This window comes from Strix uralensis, chromosome 5 (genome assembly GCF_047716275.1).
Source record: "Strix uralensis isolate ZFMK-TIS-50842 chromosome 5, bStrUra1, whole genome shotgun sequence".
In the NCBI taxonomy this organism is placed as follows: domain Eukaryota; kingdom Metazoa; phylum Chordata; class Aves; order Strigiformes; family Strigidae; genus Strix; species Strix uralensis.
In genome coordinates this window covers 84966389-84991503 of record NC_133976.1, presented here as the reverse complement: position 1 = coordinate 84991503, position 25115 = coordinate 84966389, and the positions used below count along the sequence as shown (strand labels likewise).

At 35.9% G+C, this 25115-nt stretch overlaps 1 protein-coding gene across 6 annotated transcripts in view; it reads left to right on the top strand.

The window, feature by feature from the left end:
* CCDC91 (coiled-coil domain containing 91) overlaps positions 1–25115 on the top strand; it is a 151843-nt gene that overhangs the window by 9993 nt on the left and 116735 nt on the right. For all 6 annotated transcript variants that reach the window (XM_074872061.1, XM_074872060.1, XM_074872062.1 and 3 more), the window contains 2 exons: positions 14982–15024; positions 15133–15211. In XM_074872061.1, coding sequence (XP_074728162.1) covers positions 14995–15024; positions 15133–15211 — 109 coding nt within the window. In that variant the 5' untranslated portion in view covers positions 14982–14994. The remainder of the gene's footprint in view (positions 1–14981; positions 15025–15132; positions 15212–25115) is intronic.

Below are 25115 nucleotides of genomic sequence, written 5' to 3'. Positions count from 1 at the left end.
CTTGAGGTGGGTTTGAGAGAAAGATTGAAATTATATTACTTTGAATTTGTTTTAGTATGCTTTTATGTTAAATACCTATGTTTTCACTTAAATGTCTTTTATTTGTTGCAGAACACAGGGCAGTGATTTTTTTTTTAAATTTCTGAGGAAGAGACCTACAGTCACCTTTGCACTAGGCTTATTCTTTTTTTCAGAATTTTAACAACACTTTCCTTTGTTACAGTTCCTGAGTTTAAAGTAAGTGTGTGTGTGTGTATAGAGAGAAATAAACTGGAAATCCTGTCTCTGAGGATGGGAATTTAGTATAGTTTTAGATGGAAAACAAAATATTTTAGCATACACTTGCCAGTTAATCTTTTTAAAAGGACTTTCGAAGAGGTGCAACTTCTGTAATAATGCAGAGCTTCTAAAGAGTTTTCCATGTGAAATATATGCCACAGCTGACTTGCTTTTAGTTTATCAGCTGCTGGAGTGAAAGTCAGTATCTTGGCCTGATCAACTATAGATTGAAGAAAAGTTGTACTTAGTTTGAAATTTTGCTTTTCTGTGAAATCTTGTGGCCCGTGATCTGTTCTGCTGGTGAGTTCTCAAGTTTTTCTCATGTTTCTATCTGTTACATGGGAAACTTTAAACAGTTTGGTTTACTTTTTAATTTTTTTTTTTTCTGGACGAGTTCTTGCACACCTGATCAGCACTAATGTATAGTAACAATAAAATGTGGAAAGGGTCTCAGAAACGAAATGTAAAACCACTTTTGTTTAAAAGTTCCAGTCCTCTTAAAAATGATTCATACAGAAATTTAATATTAATTACTGTATGGTGAATGATAAAATGAGATATTGATACTCCAGAATCAGATTAATTTCATTATTAGAAGATAAAAAATAGTTTCTGCTTTAGGATTTTTGTGAATACTTTTTTCTAGTTAATGAGTGCTTAAAAAGCGTGTGACAGTTATCTAACTACATCGATATTGAAGGCACTGAGATTTGGTGGAGTTATCCTTACAAATAATGCATAATCCGCATTTAACACTTATGAAGGGGCCTGACTTGCCTTTTGTTGGGGTTGAAAGAGCAATATTGGTTTAAAAAACATATTTTCTTTAAGAGGAGAAGCGACAGGAATTGATGTGGTTGAAAATTTCAAAAATAGTGACAAATTATATTTACTTTTGGAAACTATTAAATATAAATTGACTGTGTGCCCTCAAGACTTTGGTATACATAGATCCTTTTTGTTTTATTATCTGAAAATAAGTGTGCACTCTATATATACACACAGACACGTATATGTTGCCCCAGTGATACGTGCATGGCTGAGCAAAGTTACGAGTTGTTTGGGTTTTTTTAATTATAGCAAACAGAAAATATGCAATATAAATCTTTAATACTTTCAGTGCACGCTTTTAGAAGTAAACCACCTTTGTCATGTATTTGAAAGGGGCCAAGGTAATACTGTTAGAAAATGAACTTAGCAGTAAAAGGTTTCAAAATGTTTTTACAAGGATAAAGGTACTGACCTCCTGGATTGCCTTAATGTATTCCAGAGTGTGTTTAAGAAGTTAATTTATCCAGTTATTGTGAACTGTATTAAAGACATGTTTTAGTAAAATGGGTGCATAGAAAAGTTGAGTAAAGAATACTGAGTAACGAGAGTGCTCAAAAATAGTGATATAAAACAATTTAAGTCACTTTTTGTTACTGCTGATCTACACAGTATATGTAAAACACACACTCAGAAATAGTGATTATCTAACATACCTGAATCATTTTTCTTAAAGAAGAAAAAAGTTAAAGTTGTTGCAAAAACATAACACATTTTTATTTTAAATGGTTGTCTTCTGGTAGCAGCTGTGCTTAAATTGTTCAAATTTCCTCATAGCTGTGCTTAAATTGTTCAAATTTCTTCAAATTTCCTCATAAAATAAACTGTGATCTGATTACAGTGTCTAGTTTAGAAGTCTAGATAATAAATAAGAGTTTTTAATCTTTAAAAAAAAGAAAATATTTAATTGTATGTCAACATTGGATCCCATGGAAAAATTCACACATCTGTATTTAACCTGGTTAAACTGTAAATGACTGTGGAACATCTGGGGTTGGCAAAACTGATGAAGACTAGAACACTGGCAGTATCCTTGTTACAGCAGGGGCTACTGTGTAGTTCTTGCTTATTAGTCTAATCCTGCTTCTGCTAATAGGTGTGAATTATAGAACCACGTGGTAAATAAAAAAGTGAGGGAAAGGTGAAAGAAGACCAAGAGTTTGAGAGTTGAATTTAGTTATAGTCTTCTGGCAGACTGCACCTCCTCTTCAGTATCCTGGTGACAGGCGGCCAGGCTGCGTTCTGAGCTGCTCTCATAATGCACTAGGCTTGAATTTCTTAAAATTATTTTTGCATTTTGGATTGAAAAAAGGATTTTCTTATTTAGTGAACTGTTTTATGATGATGATTTTCCATATAAGTTGTGCAGTCAGCAGTATTTGTCCTGTGAAGATGGTGGTTTGATTATAGAAGTAGCCTAATGTACTATTCATAGTTAGTGAAGGAAAGCACTTGTGATTTTTCTGTTAATAAATTTTTAACAATCTGATATTTTAGAAAATGACTGGATTAACTGAAGTTGTCCAGTCTCATAAATTTTTTCTTAAAGACTCTACAGAAAATTATAGTAATTACCTGAAACTTTTAATTGTTAAATGCATTGGTTTTTTGATTATTATTGAGTGTAAGTATAGGGTATTAATGGTTATTGTTCAAATATTCAAGCTCTTTCTTGCTGACTTTAGTCAAACAAAACCTGTCTTCATTGAGAATTTTGCTGACTAAAGACAATGTAATTGCTCAGTAATTAACGTAGTTAAAAGATATCACTCTACACATAGTTTACTCTTTGGAACCTGAATGTTCTGCCTGTTTTTTCAGTGTTGCCAGAAGGGATCACTTCTGGATAGTAATTTTTGGATAAATTTCAGCAGTTCTCTTTAAACAGTGCTGGTTTCAGGTTTCAAAAGCTGTTAAGCTCTGTGAATATATAAGGTCCTTGTTAACTTAAATAATTCCATGAATTCTCAAGTATATAATATACAAGTTCACTATATACATATATAAATAACTGTCCACTACAGTTTGTTATTATTTTGTTCTTGTACATGTATTCTACGTGCATGGTAGTTTTATACTTGAGGATGAGTATGTTAGGCATCCATTTATTTCCAAGGGCATGCATTTACTTCCAGTTTATCAAAGGTCTTGGAGGTTATACAAAATTGTGATTTAAAATAAATTACGTGGGCAAAAGAACAATTAGTTTCTGTTAGCTGGGGAAGATGTGGAGCATTTTGAATTAGACACATTCTGTGGTGAATGGAGGCTTGTCTACATATATTGTCTATACTTCATAAAGTTTGTGCATACACAGTGAGGCAGTGTATGTTTTATGAATTACCTGGTTTTTGTGTGTGTGTGCATGCTCGTGTAATATGGGGCTGGCTATCCTTACTCCTCTACTACTCATTGCCATCAACGCCGTCATTGCTGCAAAGAGAGGTACTGTAGAAGGCAGAGGCGTTTTGAAGGTGATCAATATCTGCTTAGTGGCATAGCAGAACATGTTTTTTTCTGTTTCTGGAAGGATCTTCTTGCTAAGCCTTGTTATATGATGATGTTTTAACTGCTGGTAGAATTGAGGAGAAGCTGTGCAGATCTTGGAAATCGCTGAGTTTGTGCTCCTAGGGCTTGCTCACTGCCTAGCTTTGCAGGCTCGCTAGGGAAGGAGACAAAATTGAATGGATTATAGGATGGGTGGAGAACCTGGCTGGTATCTTGTTGTCTGTTTTGGGGGAAGGGGTAGTTTAACTTCTCTTGAATGAGAAATAATTTTTGCTTAATTGTTAACTGATGAGTAATATTCTTGATGTCAATGCCCTCCCTCATCGCATACTTGGTACTTAAATTACTTAAATGTCCCGGTAACTTGCTGGATATGGGACCTCTTGGAAAATGTCTTCCTCTTTCTGAAATGGGCATGGCAGTGCCTAACCATCTTTGTCAAAAGCTTTGGGACTAGAAAAGAGTATTCTAGAAACGCATAATAAGTATAAAGAATCAACTTGGAGAAATTAGCAAAGTGCTGTATCTGTCAAGGCCAAGAGGAAGATACAGATTGAGACTACTGAAATTGGCTCAAAACCCCATTTATTCATTATAAAACATTAGACTTTTCTTTTTTAAAAAAGAATTGCTATTTGTAGATGTCTTACCATATTGACAGTCAAATCATGCAATTTAATGATTTTTAGGGAGGGTTTTGAACAAATTAATGGATTAACGAAGTTTTCTATTACTTCCAGAGAAGAAAAATCCCCATGCAATTTTTCTTTCTTGTCAAGATTTTTTCTTAATGCTAAAAGCTCATTTCAGCCTTCTTTAAGAAACTTCTCTGTTGAGTACAGAGATTTATGTAAGACATTTTTTCTTTGAACTCATGACAAAAATATTTCCTTAGGTTTTTGCTACTTTTGTCCCTCCTACAACAGTGAAGATTTCTAGAGGTACTCTTTCATTCTTCTCTCTTGAAGTTGGTTCATTTCTCATTAGTAAACCCAGTCCTAAAATGATCCTGGACAGATGTGGGTGGTTATTAGTACAGTTCAACTGAAGAACAGTCTCAAAGGTGGATTCAGTTTTTTTCCAGCCTCTACTACTATGATTCTGGAGTTTGGTTTGGGGTTTTTTGACTATACTATTCTGGATAAAAATGAAAGCATTGAATCATAGACCATGCATGGAAGGGACGTCTGGAGGTTTTCTGGTCCACACCTCTGGTTAAAGCAGGTCTGGTTAGAGCAGATGGCTCAGAGCCCTGTCTAGCTCAGTTCTGAATATCTTCAGGGATCAAGAGTCTACAATGTCTGTGGGCAGCTTGTTCCAGTATCTGGTCAGAATTTTCATTATTCTGACTTCTGAGCTATGGATCTTGTCCTAATTCCTGTGCAACTCTGAGAACAGCATGGCTCTGTCTTTTAGAGGACTGTGCCCAATTTTATGGTCAATGGTACAATGAGACTACTTTAAATCTGAGAGTTAGTTTTTAACTTACTGTGGTCACTTTTGCTCAGGCATTTGCAGGGCTGTTAGTGTCTGATCTTTGTGACCTAGCTAGCGAATGGCAAATCACACTTTTCTGACCTTTTTTTTTTTTTTTTTTTTTTTGTGGAATACAAACTAATTTCCAGGGCTTCTGATTATCATTAATCTGAATTGGGGTTACAGAGATTGTTGATCTGGACTTGATTTAATTATAGGTATATTGTATTTCCTAGCTGTGCATAACAGAAATGTTTAATTCAAGTTACTTTCCGAGGGTTTTTTGGGGGTGGATGGGGAGAAGGCTTTGTGAGGCAAGAGGTTTCTTCCTTCAGAAAGCACATCATGTTTGAATTGTATCAGCCTTGTCAGACTTCTCACAGCAGTTTATGTACATTTTGCAGAAGTGTGTGGCTTTTGAAGTAAAAAGATATTTGTGATAGAGAAAGCTTATAGAGGGACATTAGAGAAAGTTAAAAATTAGTTAACTGTGTGATTCTTTATTTTTATAATAAAACAAAAACTACTCTTTCCATGTTCTGGTCACAAAAAAAAACTAATGATGGTGAAGACTGAAGACCTGGGAAGGACTTTCTATAAAATTTGGAGTTACTGAAGTTGTTAGAATTAAGTCTTGAGAAAGTGTCTGTAGATTCTGGAGACAAATAAGCTGAATAGTATCATAATATGATACTTCTGCTGGAGTTGATAAGGTTTTATTTGAACTCATCTTTGAATATCTAGAATGAAAAAGTTGGTGTTTTCTAAGTGGATAATTCTTAAAGTTGTGAGAAACTGGCAAAGACTCATGGGCAAAAATGTAAAAAAGCTCCTCAGTCAAGAATTACTTGTGTTACTATAATTACCCATGTGAATAGGTGACCCTCTGGAATGAAATCCATGTTTGTTTTGTCAGAGATTTTTTTCTTTCCCCCCCACCGGCCATAGATAGATCTCAGTGACTGAGACATTTGGAAGCCAAAGTATACAGACCTTTTCTCTCTTCAGCCTTTTAATTGAAAATATGTGCTAAAAGTACCACTGAGATACTTGGAAAGTCTTTTCTTCTGAATGATGCTATCCTCTTGAGTACTTACGGTTACACATGGAATCCCCATGTGGTCCATGGGTTGTGGTCTGGTATGGAGACAAAAATGGTACATGCATGTGGTAGATCTCTACCTCAGGAAATACTCTGAAGTCAACCTCAGCAATTATTGCTGAATCACAAGCAGAGTAGTATTTTAGACATTGGCCTAGGGTTCACACCTTTTTATTGATCTAGGAGTAAGCACGTCTCTCACAGTTTATATTCATTCTTTCCTATACATAAATGCACACCATGTCTTTGGTGATCTTACATATGTGTAGAGTTCAAGCACAATGAGTGAAAGGCAGTTTATATCTAATATTGCAACTTTTTTCCCCACTAGTCATTTCTTTTGCTCACAGTCTATATCCTTTTTCTTTGTCACTCACAGAATACCATTCTAAATTACTTCAGTGCACCATACCTTTTACAAATACATTTCTTAATAGCTTTTTCAGAGATCTGATGTCACAGAACATGGTTTAGGAGTTTTCTGATGTCAGTTTTTTCTAGGACATATCTGAGGAATTGCCAGTTCTTGAATGCATTTTCCACACAAGGCTGTGGTGGTTTTTTTTCTCTCCTGCGTCTTAGGTGAATTTGAAAACAAGTACCTGCTTTCTCTGCAGGAGGTATCAGAGCTCCTTTTCTTGTGGGTAGTAATGGAACTCTCGCTTTCTTTTTTGTGAAGCTGTATCTCATCGAGGGAAATGGACTTGGAATTTGCAGTTCATAGCTTTTTCCTGCTTTAAGCTCTGTTTAAAAGAAGCCAAGTGTGTATGCTGAAGAAGAGGACCCACAAGTCCTAAAACAAAATTTTTTTGTGGAATTGGTTTTGCAGATTATCTTAATACCTATTTTTGTAGAATTTCAGAGATTTTTGGCCATATGAGCTCAGTACCTTTCAGATGAGAGTATGATTTGTAAAGAATATTGTAATTTCTTTAATGAGGACTATGTCCAGCTAAAGAAGTTTTGTTTGTGATTTTATGAAGTTGTTAAATTTTGTCACCCTTATGATGTTTACAAAAAGTGTATTTATTGTTGTTTATATGCTGTGCTTCGTTTTTCTTCTAAAAATGCTTTTTTAAATAAAAGTGGGAAAGACAGAGAAGTCTTGCAGATTGCATAAGATATTCTTGTTATTAAACTGATACAAATGCTAGTTTGGACATAAGTTTGTATACCTACAGGGATTTAGATGCTCTACTTCAAAAAAAAAAAAAGAGCTTTCTTTTCCTAATGTAGCATGACATCAAAGTTTGCACGTCTTTATATAGAGATGGGGATGCTCTATGCATTTGGCAACAGTTCATTGGTTTGACTAATATTAAATGCTACTTTCCAAAGTAGTTAATTTTCTCCTTTTTCTTAGAAGTTTGAATCCGTGTCTGCCTTGCATTGTGGTTAAAAATGACTTAAAACTCCAAAACAACCCAAACCAAAAATTGAGAACCATAAAAGCCTCTACCTTTCTAAAAGTAGAAAACTTAATTGAATTTCCCAGTTTATTTAGGCATTTCATTCTCTGAAATCAACCACTTTTATTTCTATTTCTTCTGAAAAGGTCTTCCTAATGTTTACCTTTGGTTCTATCCAGAAGTCTTGTAGATATCTCATTAATGAATCTTGGATAAGCTATAATTTTTTCATGAGCACTCAAAGTAGCATATTTCTTAATAGTTGAAGAATTTCAAGTATTGCTGAAGAAATAATTAGGATAATTTCCTCTTATATAACTAATTTATTATATTTTTGGCACAAACCCGTAATTTCTTATGGAAGTCTTGTGTTAGTTTTGTTACTTCCAAGATATTTTTTTAAAAATTGTGTTTATTGTAATTACTAATGCAGTCTAATTTTCAAAATTCAGCCAGTCCTAATTTCCCTCTCATGTCCTCATGGTCTTGTGATGTTAGCCCCTGCTCAGTTGTGTACTTTCCTGATTAGATACAGATGGTAAATACTGAAAATTTAATGCAGAATTTAGGAGCTGTTAAGAGCTTTCATGTTAAAACCAATACAGAATATTCTTTTTTTCTGCAACAAGACTGTGAACTCTCTTCATTAAATAACAAACCACTAAGTGAATGTTAACCACATGGATCATGCTATCTTTGTAGGAAATTTTTCCATTCATCTATTCAATTTTACTGTATAGTCAGCTGCTTTAATAAGGAAAAAAAAAGTTTGCAGAAGCTTTTCATTGCAAACAAGATATTGCTATGAGGCAAATTACAGAATTGGAAGTTACAAAAATAAAACACTAAAAGGATTGAATTCTCCATGGATTTGAAGGATTGAGAATTACTGCATCATATTGTTTCATTCTTTTCGAAGAAAAAAATGAAAAATCACCTACATTTCAGTTTCTCATTACAGCTACCATTTCTAGAAATTGATACCTGACAGATATGCTGGAAGAATTTAGCCTTACTGTTAGGAAGGAAAGTTAGAATTCCTCAATCTCAAAAAAAAAAAAAAAATCTGCCAGCAGATATTGTTTAATTTTTGCTTTGACAGTGGTCTTCAGTAATGCTTATATTGTTTTTCATGCCACTGAATTCTTGGCTATAATAAAGGAAAAGGATTCCTCTGTTTATGGTCGAAGTATTATTAAACATGTTACTTTTAGTGCTGAGATCTCAAGCAGGAGTGAAGTGAGAAATATAAATTTTATTTTTTTTAGAAAATTTTACAGATGCTCTAAATTAATATTAGTTTCTATTATGTTGTACATTCATATTCTGGTCTTTCTTGGGCTATGTATCCTTTGGGATATGTGTATTCTGTAATCAAAAGTTTCTAATTAATGACTTAGCTACTGTAAGTTGTTAAGATGCCACATGCTTATCCTGCAGCTGGAATTGGTGTAGATCAGGAGAAAAGTCTGTACCAGCTGGGTAAAAAGAAGAAAGTTTGTTCCTGTTTTAAAATTGCTAAGTAGTGCTTGGAGTTTTGACAGAAGAGCCATGAGGAAAAGAGCATGTGAGCTGGTTAGAAGTTTGTGATACAGAAATGTATCATCTGTTCTGCCCTTTATCACAAAGGCATTGCCAGGATATGTGCTTTCTAAATGGCTACTATTTTATTTTATTTTATTTTATTTTATTTTATTTTATTTTATTTTATTTTATTTTATTTTATTTTATTTTATTTTATTTTATTTTATTTTATTTTATTTTATTTTATTTTATTTTATTTTATTTTATTTTATTTTATTTTATTTTTTGTTGTGTTTTTTTGTTTTGTTTTTTTTTTTTTTTTTAATAAATCTTGTACTTATTTTGGATAGGCTTTTTGGAGCCTGCAGTTTCGGCCAAAGATTTATTCTTCAAATAATGCGGTCTGTGTTATGTCCGGTAAAGAAACAGCTAATAAGCCTGTCCTAGATTGAACACATTGAATGAGTCATTTAGTAAGCAAGTAAAACCGATACGTTGTCATAGGTAGGGGTTAACCACTGACAGTGTTTGCCAGAAATACAAATGCAGCAGCCCCACCCTCAGCCAGCTCCACACATACTGTTCTGACAAAACAAACAGCAATATGCTCTGTAAGTTGTTCCTTTAAAATGTACAAAATTCAGCAAGTAAGTTAACTAATTGCTCAGAATTACAGGCCAGGTAATTTATCATCCAGCTGAATGTACCTGGCAGAACTAGTTGTCTTTATTACTGAGGCAAATTTATATTTGTTTTATCAAGTAATAGATCAGGATTTGATTAATTGGAATTCTGACTAACCAGAGGTAGATTTTTAAGTGAATGAAGAATCCTTCTTAATTCCTTGATTGGTCTCTCTACCACTTTTGCCTTTTGGATATGAAGAATACCGGGATTTCTGGTGGGTTTACAACATTCCTTTTCCTCCTGACAGTTGGAGTGGGGAAGAAGGGCTTTTTTTCCCAGCTTACATTTTTCTGTCTTATTCCTTGTGAATGGCTCCTGCTCTTCCTGTATATAAACCCATGATTTTGGTATGTCTGTTAGGTAAGTGCATTTCACAAAGTTCTCACGACCTGTGTTAAGCTGACGGTCAGGCTTTGGTGACTGCGTTTTATGTCGGAAAGCTTGTAAGCATCTCGGATATGCACAGCTGTCTGTGTGTGTGTTTGAATATATTCATCATGCGTTGTTATCGGTCACAGAGAAGGAAGTCTTGAGCAACCTGACCTGAATGCAGTGTTGACCCTGCTTTGAGCAGGAGCTTGGATTGTATGGTCTGAATTCTGGCCTAAATTACAGTATGATTTGCTGAACACAAACGTCTTGATAAAATTTACTGAAAATGCAGTGGCTTACATGTGATCCATGAAAAGTTTCCTACTTTTTGCAGGAGTGTGACTGGAGAACTTCTTAAGCCTTTTAGGACACGACTGTCTTGAGAATTGTAATGTTTTGGAAATGGCCTGGGCTGGATGACCTACTGTGTCTTTTCCAACCATAATTTCTATGAATCTGTAATTTTGAGGTTGACTTCTTGTTGCCCAATTTTACAGTTACTTAATTCCAGTATCAGGCATATTTTAGGAGACCACATTTAGTCATGGTAAGACTGTGTGGGTTGTTTCTTTTTTTTTTGTGTTATTTTTTAAATCCTTCTGCAGATTGTCAGCACTTAATGTATTCTTTCCTATTCCGGTGCCACAAATAATGTTTCTAGTCTGTGAGGAAAGAAAAGTCTGATTACCCATTTTGGAATAGATTGGTTAAAAAATGCAGCTCCCAAAATTGTTACAGTTCTGTGTGAGGGATTAGGCTAGTTCTGCTGTTTATTTATACCAGAAATGCATTTCCATCACCAGAATAAGGGGTGGAATTGGGAAATTGTGTATTTAGTCATATTTTCAACATTGTTATCAGTTAAGTTTGTAATGAATTATTCAAAGGTTTTTTAGAGCAAGATGCATGTGTACTTCTGAGGGCTATGAAAGACTCCTAGCTATTAATTAATTTTTTTCTAAACAGTTCTTAAAACATTGGGGCGGCCCTGTTCCCTGCTCCTTGCAGAAAGCATGCTTTTTTTTTTTTGTGTGTGGGTGCAAGAAGAAACATCTTTTTGGAAAGAGATCTCCTAATAAGAGCTCTTGCACTAACACTCTCTGAAAAGAACCCCTCAGCCTTTGAGTTTTTGAAGTGCCCCATGTCAGCATCCCTCTAGGAATGAATCCATGCTTTCTATCCTAATTTGCTTCCTGCTTGCTTGTTACATGTTAAGTTTGCCAGTTTCATTTTCTATTTTTATTATTTTTTTCCTACAGCAAACAAAGCATGTAAACAAATCAGGATTTCTTTTTGACGGACTTAAAAGCTTTGTCTTTGAAAACAGAGGTGCATGTACTTGTATGAATATATATTTTTCATAGACAAATAGCAAACAGTCCTTCCTAGCTGGTTGAGAATCACTTAGCCTAGAATTCCTGTGGGATCTCTGAAGAACTGGAAATTGGAGGATTAGCAGTTAGGCATGAAAACACTGTTGATACTACTGAGACTTGCTTGGAGTCTGTTTCTCTTTTATTCCATTTAAATGATGTGTGGAATAATTCATAGATTAATCATGCAGTTACAGCCATGAAAAGTCTGTGTTAAAACTTGTGGAGTAAGGTAATCTTAGGTCAAAATAGTCTTGTGATCATTACCAGGCTGATGAAAAGTGTATATGAAATGTAATAACAAAGATGGTGGATTCAATAACAGGTTGCTCTTCACTTTTTTTCTTCTGCCCTTCATCCTTTATCAGAAGTTTCTTCTGTTCTATGTATACATAGGTTCTTAGAAATTTTCTTGTAGGGGTTTGTGTTGCCTTCCTGGAAATCCTCGCTAGTATTTAACACAGGTTTTGCCTACAGAGGCTTCTGTCCTTTACTGCCTTATGTCAGTGCTGCATTTGAGGATAAATGAAAGTAGTTAATCACTTCTTAGAACATTATTTTTCATATTTTATAGATAATTTTGTTTGCCTTTTAAAGTTGTTTTTAAAAAAGCCTTTCCATTTTAGTGTGCCTTTCCAAAATTGCTTTAATTCCTGTTACACTCCTCTGAACTTGTTCTGGTTTGTGTTTTTAAAACACAGTGCTGAATATGGAATGTACTTTCTCCAGTTGAGACATAACCAGTTCCTTGATGATGAGAATAATGTCTCTTACTCTTCAGGGAGGAAATCTGCTGTGGGCCTTTGAAGTAACTTTGGGTCGAGCCTGTAGGACCTGTTGATGTGATACACAGTGTAAAGATAAAATACCTATTTGCCTTTCTAAAGCCTCACTTTCTCCAGCTGATGCCTCCGATTGCTGCTTGAGTGCTGCGTGTTGCAGTACCTATATAAATCACCAGTCTGTTTTGGATGACGTTTAATAGTAGGTAGCGTGAAGACAGAATCACAGAATCGTCTAGGTTGGAAAAGACCTTGAAGATCATCCAGTCCAACCATTGACCTAACACTGACAGTTCCCAACTACACCAGATCCCTAAGCGCTAAGTCAACCTTACTCTTCAACCCCTCCAGGGATGGGGACTCCACCACCTCCCTGGGCAGCCCACTAGCCCACTCCAACGCCTAACAACCTGTTCTGTAAAGAAATGCTTCCTAATATCTAGTCTAAACCTTCCCTGGCGCAACTTGAGGCCATTACCTCTTGTCCTATCACTTGTTACCTGGTTAAAGAGACTCATCCCCAGCTCTCTGCACCCTCCTTTCAGGTAGTTGTAGAGGGCGATGAGGTCTCCCCTCAGCCTCCTCATTCTCAGTTGACGTTCTCAGTTTGCACATTGCTGTCTGCTGCAGCAGTGGGGTTCTACCTGTACAACTTCCATTGCTACCATTTGTGCGTGCGTTATTTTTTTGAGTGATATATTAAAGCTCTGAATGTTAATGGAATGAGTGTTTGACTGATTAAGGTTAAAATGGATGAGAAAAATACCCAACTACCTTCTTTCTCTCTTAAAAAAAACCAAAACAACACAAAACCCAACCAACACAAACCCAACAAAGCCCCTTGCAGTCCCTAGAAAGATACTTAGTTCTTACACCACATGTGAATATTGGACACTACTCTTCTTTAATTTAACCAAATCTGTCTGCTTATACTGTGATAGTGGTGATTTAAACTAAATTCATCAATAAGAACTTGGGAATTAATTTGTTAAACTTTGGAAGATGTGTGTCTGAATTGAAGTATTTCTTGGTAGTGATTTTCAGCAGTGGATATAAACTGAAAGTGTCCCCTTCTGACATTCTGATATTTTAATTTGGAGATTTCCTCCAAACCCTTTGAATTCTTCTGTTTCTGAGCATGTGCTTTCACAGTAATAAAAGTTTCTCCAGTCTATAGTCTCTTTTAACTGAAGTCAATTAACTTTACAAACATTTTGACATTCTATAAAGACCCTAAAGGTTTTTTGGATCATCCTTCATTCGTGTATCAGAATGATTTATTTTTTTAAAAAAATACATATAATACCCTTCTTTGAACAGCCATGTATATCTTGAGTTTCTTTCATTAGCTGAGTAACTTATCCTGCATTTTTGTAAAGGGAACTGCAGTTTAACTATAAATATATCAAAATGCCACAGAATTCAGGGCTACAACTCAAAAATGCTGATCAGTTTGTAAAATCTAAATCAGCCCCTCCATGAAACCTAGGGAAGGACCTCTGTGGTAGCAGAAAAATTTCCAGAAATTCACCACAGTCTTTTTCTGAGTTGCAGTTTGTGCTGATGTTGCCAGACAGCTAAGAAGAGATGGGAAAAGCAGGAAATCTTTTTGGATTTAATCACAGTGCTGATTTGGAAAAGCAATTTAACAATGGAAAATATTTTTATATTTTAAATCATAAACACAAAACTACAAAGTACATGGTAGATCGTGATTGCATTAAATTGGATCATCTTCATTGCCTCTTTACTAATGAAAGTCTTCATTTTGGAATCTGATGGTCAGAAATCCTGGTGTTTTGTTGTGGTTTTTGCTTTTTGTTAAATATATATCCAGACTGGGTTATTTGCTGTTTTCAGTACCATTTGTTGAGGTACTGGGGACTTGACTGCTCTGCTTGAGAGCAACAGATAAAGCCTTTAAAGTACCATCTTCCTGTTTTCCTATCTTGGAAAGCTTTTTCTACAGTCTTTCAAAAGCTGTTTGACAGTTTTGATGGGCAGTGCTTATCTTTTCCCTTGAAGATATTCAAATTCCATCATTGAATACCCAATTTTTTCATTTATCTTAATCAATAAAAAAGTGCATTTTAAGAGAGATCTTGCAGTTCTGGTTCTTGCATCCTCTATGTCAAAAAGTTCTTATTTAGGTCCCTTCATCTTTTGATGAACTTGTAAATTAGGAAGACTTCAGGTAATCTGTGGAGATGAAATGAAGATGGATGAAAGACTGAATACTCATTTCTAAATGAAGAGGTGATGAGGTTATGAAGAGCGCATAGATGAGTCAGGTAGCAGTTGTATCCAAGTGAGGGTCTCTACTCATCTGTCATGTAACTGAAGTACAAATACATGAGTCATTTTGTCTTTTGACTCCTAGTTGATCATAAAATCAGCACCTTTCTCTTATGAGTCTGGCCAATAAAATATACCTGTTTTCCTGCAGTGTAGAGCATTGTCTTACTTCATACTTCTGGGCTTTTAGAGTTTGAACACAGTGAATTGTTCTACCTGAGTCTGTCCTTTAAAACTAACACCATACCTTTGGTTTTACAAAGTTTTAGTTGCTGTTTTATCAGTAAAGGGGATATAACAATTTAGTGGTTTTGTTTTTTAAATTGAGATTTCTGCTATATTCTAGGACCAGTTGAAAGATGGATGACGATGACTTTGGAGGATTTGAGGTATGTTATTTGGATGACTTAATTTTGAAATTTATTTATTTTCAACTATTTTTACAGGAAACTATATAATTTTGTAAAATATGTGACTGATTTTCTTCACGTTTCTAGGCAGCAGAGAGTTATGAGTTTGGAAACGGTGAAAAGCAGACTACATCCCCTGCTATTGCTTGGGCAGCTTTTCCTACAGGTATTGATAAAATCACTATACAAATTCTTAATAATGTATTACTGTCCTTCTATATTCACTGTAAATATTAGTACACAGAAAAGTGTATATACTATACCCAATAAAAGAGCAGGCAGCAGTGAAAACGTAGCATAAGAATGTTCCTGAGTAATTATTTTAGGAAGCTGCGCTTCTCAAAGTTAAACTTCCTTGAGGAATGAAAGAGAAGTACAGTTCATCCAGTTCAAAGGCTGATCGGGAGGAAGAAACGGAACTTCTTCACTGAAAGGATGTTCTTACTTTTGAGTATGGAAGGTCTGTTGCAAACGATGGGAATACCTACAAAAAGTAAACTTAAAAATAGGGCTTGAACATGTTCCTTCCTCCATTAAACTTCTTTGACTATAATAAAGTCTTCTAGTTGCTTTGGGGGAAGGAGGGGTATGATTTTTTTTTTTTACTTAATCAGTTTTTAAAGTTAGAAAGCATATTCCGTATCCTTTATCTCAAGCAGAAGCTGAAACATTATGGAGCTACTTTTATTAATTTATACAAATGCCTGCTGCCTGTCTGGATTTTAAGAAATTACTAAAAGCTCATTGGTAATGGATAAATATACATTATCAGTAGAACTAAAAGATTAAGGAGGTGTTATGATTGGCAGTTGATTTTGTTGTGGGAATTTAGTCTAGATTTCACTGCTTTCACAAAAAGAAACATCACTTTAGCAGCATTAAGAAAAAAAAACAACCCACATTTTATTCTTTACTCAGGAGCTAAAGATTTCTGCCTGTTATATTATTATGCTGAATAAGATCTGCAGACTACAGTTTTGAAAATAAGACCGGGATTTGTCTCAATGTGAGCTCTCCATATATCTTGTTCAAATGTTTTTATTTATTTCCAGCACTACTGGCTTTCATTCGTTATAGAATAATTCAGTTGTTGTTTAACCTGGCAGGCAGTTAAACACCACACAGCTGTTCACTCACTCCCCCGCAGTGGGATGGGGGGGGAGAATCGGAAAAAAGGTAAAACTCATGGGTTGAGATAAAGACAGTTTAATAGGAGAGAAAGGGAAGGGAAGATAATAACAATGATAAAAGAAGATACAAAACAAGTGATGCGCGATGCAGTTGCTCACCACCCTCTGACCCAAGCCCAGCCAGTCCCTGAGCTGTGGACCGCCACCCCACAGCCAACTCCCCCCCAGTTTTATTGTTGGGCACGATGTCATATGGTCTGGGGTATCCCCTTGGACAGGTCAGGTGATCCGTCCTGGTTGTGTCCCCTCCCAGCTTCTTGTGCACCCCCAGCCTCCTCGCTGGCAGGGCAGTTTGAGAAGCTGAAAAGTCCTTGACTTAGTATAAGTTGCTCAGCAACAGCTAAACCATCAGTGTGTTATCAAGATTATTCTCATCCTAAATCCAAAACACAGCACTGTGCCAGCTACTAGGAAGAAAATTAACGCTATCCCAGATGAAACCAGGACAATTCATCATTGAAATAAAAAAAAAACACAAATAGCAAGGAAACTATATTTTTGCAAATAACTTTATTATTAATCTTGTCATTTTGACTGTTACTCAAAAATAGTCCTCGAATTCATTAGCATATTGGAATGTGTTTAACTAAATCCAATATAACTGTGTGGTGCCTATCTCATGAAGTCTAATTTAAACCTAGTAAAGTGTGTAGAATTTAAATGATTTGTAAGTAACATGAAAGTTTTTTGTATGATTTGTAAGTGACAGAAGTCTTAGGGTAGGTTATACCAAGGTATTTTAAGTATTTCAAAATTAAAAGAAAACCCCTTGATACAGAACATTTTACTGCTGTAAAATCTTTAGGTGACTTTTTCATGCAAATATTGCTGTGAATAAATTAACTTATTGCAAGAGGCAAGATTTTAATAGGATTGATCAAAATGCTTGTTAGGCATTGACTTGTAAGTTACTGTTTTTAGTAAGAGAAATAACTGAATTTTCTGCCCAATGTTATTTATATAAAAGTTGTTCTTGTCTTACCCTAGAAATTTGTCATTCAGTAAGGTTTGCTGAAAAATGTCAGAAATTCAAATGTATTATGGTGCCATTGAGATAAATTTGCTAAAATTGGGGTGTGATAACGTTATATACCCCCAAGATTTGGTGAACTTTATGGAGCAGTACATTACTCATTTCATGAATTTCCTTCATATCTGATGTTTATAAGATATAAAAAAGTTATAAAGCAAAACACTGAAATGTGTTGCAGTGTTTCTCAGCATGCAGGAAGAAATTGGAAATTATTTCTAAGGCCCTAGCGTTGATTACAGTGAGCAATTTTGCTCTTGAAATTTGTCTTGGGCTTCTTACTGAACGTTATGAATGTTGCTTTCACTTTTTCAATAGACTTACAGGATGATAAAATGTTTAGTGGTATGTGCAAGTAGCCTTTTCTATGCAGTACTTTAAATCAGAAAATGTTTATTAATTGTTGTTGCTGGTTCAGAAAGGGAGAAAAATAAGAATTTGTACAGCAGAAATATACCATTCTTTCCTCTTCCACCAGGACGATTACCAGAGAGCATGTTTTTCTGTTTTTCTGTTAGGCTTCTCTAGAAGTGTCACCTAATAGGAAGACACTGGTTTTATTCTAAATGGTAAAAGTGAGAACAAATTTATTTATTTTTTCTCTCTCATGAGTTCTAATTCAAACTTGACACCATCATACTGGGTTCTGTATAAACATGGAAGTAGAAGGTAGGGCTGGTCTGAAGACCTTAGCTCTGTGAGAAAGTGTGCATTGTGAATATGAAGGAATGAGCAAGTAGTGAAAGCAAAATAATATGCATTTGTGCAGTCGTGTTACTTAGATGTCTTTGCTACTACTGTTAGCAAAGTCCAAAGAACCGCCTGTTGTATTGGGTCTGTTCCTTCTGATTGTTTAACTGAGGTAGAAAGAATGAAACTTAGTGTCACTATATATGTGATGGATTTCCTTTCTTCTTTCCAGCCTTAACATGAGGAAGTACTAGAAAGAATCGCTACTGCATGCTCAATGTCTGGGCTTTGAAGAGATACGAGGGAACTACTCACAACATCAGTGTTTTCTTAGCTTGGATTTAATAAATGTATTCGTAAAGTCGAAAAAGAGGAAAATTTATTTAAAAAAAAAAACAAACCCAAACCAACAAAATACTTTGGAAATAAAAAGTCACTCTTTGGAAAGATTAGATCTTTCTATGAACTACTAAGTCGTATGTTTAAGCCTCAGACTTAAATATGGTTCTGAACTGAAAACAAAAATTTACGTTTTTAAGAACCCTAAAATAAATTATGGAGAGTTCTAGTGCCTTGTCACTAGTTTGCCTGGTTCCCAGAAGAGGTTCAAAGAGGTTGACTGTATTAATTATTATGGCTGGCCAGAAAACTCATGATATGTTCTTGGTTTGTTATTGTAAGACACTTTTCAGGGGGTTTTGCTCTTTGGATTCATAAACAAACTTTTTTGAGGAAAAAAATGTGACAGTTATGCTGTGCTCAAATAATTTCCTTTATTGAACATTCATATTAGTATTAAAACAGATTTTTTTAAATTCAGTGGCCAATTCTAACTGTGAATGTGGTGTTATTGACCTCAGAGATCTTAGTGGGGGTAAATTGATTTAAGAAAGTAACTCAGGTATTTTAGATTCTAGAATGGTCCTTGCAACTGATAAGCAAGATACTTCAGTGAAAGAAATAATTATTTGTACATCAGTTTTGCTTTGTTTGTTCTTTAGAAGGTTAGTAGTAGAAACACATTGCTATGCAACTTAATAAAAATAAGTTTTTAAGAGTGATGTCAGTTTGCAATTCAGTAAGTGTGTACTGGAATGTTGAAGTGCTTACTTTTTTATTTATTTATTTATTTTCTCCTGAAGTAGAGATGTACAAACTGTCAGTTTTCTTGCACTTTTATAGGTGTCAGGTTGTGTGCCTTTATGCTTGTAAGGAGGATCTTGAAATTTAGCACAGTGCTTGCATGTCAACAGATTCTGGTGTTCTCTCTGCTTTTCTAAGGTTATGAATAATATGTCTGTTGCTTATAGGGAATAGTAGGAACAGGATCTGGTTTTCTACATGCTGTGTCAGTGTTTCATTTTGGCAGGAATATATCTCTGGCTATCAAAAGGAGCTCATGTGGTGGAGCAGATGGATAAACCAAGCAGATGTTCACCAAGGGAGGACTGTTTTGGCTCAGATGAAGCCTCATGAATCTATATCTGTTGTGGATTGTTCTAAGTAAAAAAAAAAAAAGTTGTTTAAAGAAAAAAAAAAGACAAACAGGGTGAGAGATGCTTTATCAGTGAAATTAAGACAGGATTTCCATCTGGGAATGGGTTGGAAGTGCAGTCTAAGCAGGTGTTTCTGATTCAAGCTATGCAGATTCAGAATAATTTTTTTTACAAGTGTTAGGTGAAACCAGATTCATGGTAGTGTAAACTGTGGATGAGGTGGAGTGTGGTGGGGTTTGTGGTAGCAGGGGAGGGGGCTACAGCAGTGATCCCTGTGAGAAGCTTCTCAAAAGCTTCCCCAGCTCCAAGTTGGACCCACCTTTGCGCCACGGCCGGGCTAATTAGAGGCAGTGGCTGTGCCTCTGCAATAATGTATTTAAGAAGAGGAACCTGAGAGAAGGTTGGGACTTGTGAGGATGAAGTATGAGGAGGACACCTCTGTGAACACTGAGGTCAGTGAAAGGAAGGAGGAGGAAGGGAGAAGGAGCTCTGGAGCAGAGACCTCCCCTGTATCTCCTAGTGAGACATCAGGGCCACCCTCCCACCACCCATGGAGGTCACTGGAGGAGCAGAGATCTGCCTGCAGCCTGGGGAGGACCCTGGGACTCTGTGGGAAGAAGCAGCCCCTGGTGTTATAGTTCAGCACTGGGAGGACTGTGACACGCAGGGGTGACCCATGAGGAGAAGCATGGGAAAGGCTGCAGCCTGGGAGAAGAACTCAGGATGGAGAAAGTTTGTGGAGGACTGTCTCCTGTGAGAGGGAAGCCATGTGGAGCAGGGGAAAAATGTGGAGGAGTGTTTCCCCCCTCTTGGAGGAAGGAGTGGCAGACTGACCGAAAACCCCCTATTCCCTGCCCCTTGTGACACTGGTAGGAGGAGGTAGAAATATCAGGAACAAAACTGAGCCTGGGAAGAAAGGAGGTTGAGGGGAAGGTGTTTTTAAGATATGGTAACACTTCTTACTGTCCCACTCTGTCTGTTAAGTGTTGGTTTTGTTAATGTTTGAATTAAAGGTAGGTTCTTTTTCTTCTCCAAGAAGTCTGTCTTTTGTCCATGACCATAATGGGTGAGCCACCCCTCTCTGTCCTTATCTCGATTCCTGAACCTTTTGATTCATTTTCCTCCTTCCCAGTGCTGGTGGGGAAGGGGTGAGTGAATGACTGCGTGGTGCTCAGTTGCCCTCTGAGCTCAAAGCATGACATGTATTTTTTTTCAGCTCCATTTTGTGAGGAAATGAGGCTTATGCTACTGCTTTCAGTCCCTGTTCTCCCATTATAGATTTCGAATATGTTGCTTAGTTTTAGTGAAATCATTTATAGTCTCAGTTAATTGTACTTCTCCTTTTTTTATTCAGGAACTAAGTAATGATAGACCTTGACTTGGTGCTCCACCAGAGACAAGGAAGGTTGAATCCAGTCGCTGTAGATTCTATGGAAGCTATCTGGTGTGGAAACTTGTTTGAAAATTTAGAAAAGCTATAACCTATAGCTGCTATCTAGGACCATGGGAGATGACAGACTAAGGGAACAAGTCAGAACTAAGGGAACAAGAACACAACTGTATGGAAGCCAGCACTAAAGTATAAACACCTTAATTTCACTGTTTTACATGACCTAGGTGACCTCCATTTATTTAATACAAATATCATCAGTTTAGTCCATGAACGGCAGAGCTGTTCAGATTCTCAAAAGCTGAATTCAGCTTTTAGGGTGAGCTTGAGTAGCTTCTTTGTGTCCATCAGTTGTATTGACTAAGTTTCTGCTGACTGTAGCCATGTAAGTCTACATGACTGTAGCCATGTAAGTTTACATGTCTTAATGTGGAGCCATGTCACATTCCCAAGTTTCATTGGTTTGGCTGCTGACAGGGTAACACGTTAATTTTCTTCTATCCTTTGGCCACCTGCATTAAAGAAATTGTTAGTTTTTATACATGGTGTCTGGTCTGCATTGATCCAAGATTATTTTTCTTACTAATTTTTGACTGAAACATTATTTCTGTACTTCCTGGAGCAAAGGTGTGTCAGAGGAGCTCTATTTCTTTGTTTATTAAGTTCTTTTGGGAATCTTCTCAATGCTTTGTGTCATGTCAATATGCTTACCTTCTGTAAGAAGATCTGGAGGTAGCATATATGATTTTGAAGCTCTTGATTCACCCTTTGGATTAATTTGGCCAAGTTTTATATTTGGTCTGATAGCGAGAACTCTCAATGCCTGCTTGAATAACAGAACATCCTCCAGATTTTTCTCCTTGTTCTAATATTCTTTCATTAACAATGCAGGTGGACTGTATGTGCGCAAAACCTGTTTTTTCATGTTTCAGCTAAGAATTCAGTATTTCTGATGGTCTTGTTTGCAGTGTTGGTTCTTTCAACACTGTATTTTGAAGCCTATACAGCATGAGATGGGGTAATCTGTATTAGTGTGCAGGCATGTAAGCAGACATGGTTGATTTCAGTTGTTTCTTTTCATAATAAATTTTGGTTTTCTGCAGAATACTAACATTTTGACTTGGGAGGGGTGGTGGAGGTATGGGAAATAGTAGTAGGGAATTTAATATATCTCGAAGGAGGTTGGAGGGAGCTGGTTTCATTCCTCGCCATGACTGGACAGGGTTCAGAGGTCTTTGTTGATAATGGTACACAGCCTCATTTAACTCTGGAATGGTCTTGGTTTTTGTTTGCTAACGTTTCCATTACATTGCTTTGAAAATGAGTCATATTTCAGATTTGACTATCTAGAATTTACATATGGTTAAGAGATTGTCCTGCTGCATGTTTATTAGATTACATACCACCTCCTCTCCCTCTTCCTTACACTTGCCAAATTGCTTTAAAAGACAGTCATATTGATTGAATATTTTGGCAGTTTTCTGGAACCAATTTCTTTTAAAAAACAAAACAAAACTGGTGGGAATGAGTTCTCAGTTTTCTCATGTTGAGTAGTCGTTGAATACTGAAAGATTTGTTTCTGAGGTTCAACTAAATGGCTGCAGTGTTTTAAACTTTTGGTAGTGTTTGTAAGTTTTACTTAAATAGGAAGTTAGGAAATAAAATTAGTTATTTCCATATGGCCTTAGATTTAAGATGTCGGTATGGTGTATATATAATTACTTTCTAGAATAGTTTGGCTTTGGAAGAATAAAATGTGGGGAAGAGCTTTCTGCTATGAACTATAAGAAATTATCTTGAAAGTACATTAGAGTGGTTTTTCTTCTTATCTATATGTTGATGTACTGCTGTAAACTGGTATGTGTGGAGAAGCAGCCAAGTGTTGTTTCCTGTTGATAGGAGGGCATTCGTGCTCATTGAAGCCAACAGAGAAATTGCTGTCAACTTCAGCATTATGTAGACATTTACCTGTTGTTCCTAATTCTTAATTCCGCAGCAGATGTGGAAATGCACCTCATTCTGGTGAATTGGTGATCTGCAAATACAGTGATTAAAAGTGTGGTTTTGGAAAGGGAAAATTTGGGAAATTCGTGAAGGAGAAAAAAAAGAGAAAATTGCTAAAGAAACTACTAAAACTCCTACAGCTTTGCAGAAGCCTATGCGTGCTATCTGAGACTCTTACAATATTTATTATGGGTATATTGGGTGTCAATTGATATCTGTTAATGTATCCCTCCAGTCATTCTTTAATCAATTTACCCATTTTTAATAGTTACCCATTTACACTGAGCTAAAGGCAGTGTAAGTACAGGAAATACTTTGTCTATTTTGAATTAAATTTATTAGTTGTTGCTTTTTCTTTCATGGGAAAAGATGAATATTTTTGTTTGGAACAGATTCCATTCTTCTTTCAAAAATTAAGTTTTTTTTCACTGACAATAGATTAATTTTATTGGGTGTTTGTTACTTATGTATTTTAGAATGCATTTGACATATTCTGTTATATGCTAGTTTGCTGTTTATTGGCAAAAATGAATGGGTTGATGTTTGTAAATACAGTAATTTTCAGTTTATTTTTCCCTAAGCTGCTTATTCAGCATTATGCAGGCTGTAGATCTCTGTGTTCTAGCTCTGATGCTACAGTTGACAGAAATTCCTGCCTTGTAGAATAGTTTCCTGTCTCTTACAGTTGTGCTTGAGCAACCATATGTGGGGCTGGGATTTAAACAGATCGCTGAAATTTGGACACACAAAACCAGGCTTAAACTTTCTATCCAAATGTTACTTTAAACTGAAAATGTTCAGTTATACAGTTTACAGTGTGCACAGTATAATTTAAAGGGTCATTGAATTGTATCATTGAAGACGTGGGTAGTTGAGGATGGAAATTTAGTTTTTGTTTCTTGGGGTTTTTATTTTTAACATCCGAAACCTACATGTAGGGGAACTGCGCTGCAAGTAGTTTGCAACATTCTGCAAAAGTATGTCAAAGAATTATTATATAGGCTTTTGCTCAGAGCCCTGCTGACATATAATCTCTTAATTGCTGGATATAAATAATATCGAATTAGTAAATGTTACTCATGTTTATTTTTTCAGTCGTATATTTCATATCTAATGTCTTAATTCTGAAGCTCAGTATGAAGTATACAACTCTCATGGAATGTGGATTTAACAGTTCATGTTCATCCACTTGGTTTTGTTTTCACAATTTCTGATCCCCCAGTGATTTCAGTAATTGTTTGAGCTTCATGACTAGGATAAAGATACAGAATTTTTCTTGCGTGAGCAAGACTGCGGGCTGTTACTGATCTGTGCTTCTATTAACAAACTGCATGGTTTTGTCAGTTCGTACGTACAAACCTATGCTAGAATATTCTTACTATTGGGAAGTCAGGAGTTCAGAGACTATCAGATTTTTATTTTTTTTTTAAGTACAATTCTGGCAATAACTTATATCTGCACCTTATTTCAGCCGTCTTGGGTATATGACTTTTGATATACATGTAATTGGGTACATGCTGCTTTTCTTTACATTACTGCAGCTTTGATCAGCGAACAATAACCATTTTATTTGGAAGTTCATCAGGACTGTCAGACTCCTGCCTTCCATACTGAAGAAGTTTGAGGAGATATATTGCATCAGGGCAGGATACTGTGGAAGAATATTTTGTCATTATTATCAGAATATGTATCATACCAGGTGATGCAGCAGTTGAAGAGGAGAGGGTCTTTAAAATGGTGCCTGAAAAGGCAATATCCATACTGGAGGCACTTCAGGAGTTTGATTTCAGACTAGTGTTAGCCTGGTGCTGTGGACTTGAACATCCGTTGGCTGTTGGGAGTCTAGTCAGGTAGTTTTATTAGAGACAAGTTTTTCTTTCACGGGTTCTGAAACTGTTCCATTATGATAACTAAGGTATGGTAAGCAGGAATGATTGAGGGGTCGTCTTCATAAGCGAATTTTGAGCTGAACTAAAGTGCTAATGCAATTTCACCTGTATATACACAAGAGGAATGAATTAAGAAAGCTTGAATTACAGACATAGCACATGTAATTCTAGGAATGTCGAACTTCTGAATCTTTTACATTGCTGAAAGTGAAAAGGAGGTTTTGTAAAAAAGTTGTTTGAATGATACCTTGGAGAGTTGCCGCCTTTTCTTGTCTTCTGCAAGGTCATGTATTTAGTTGAATAATTTTAAACCACAGTGTTCAGAGGTGGTCACCAGTTGTTGCTCCTCATTTCCTAGGTTTTATTTTGACAACTTAAGAG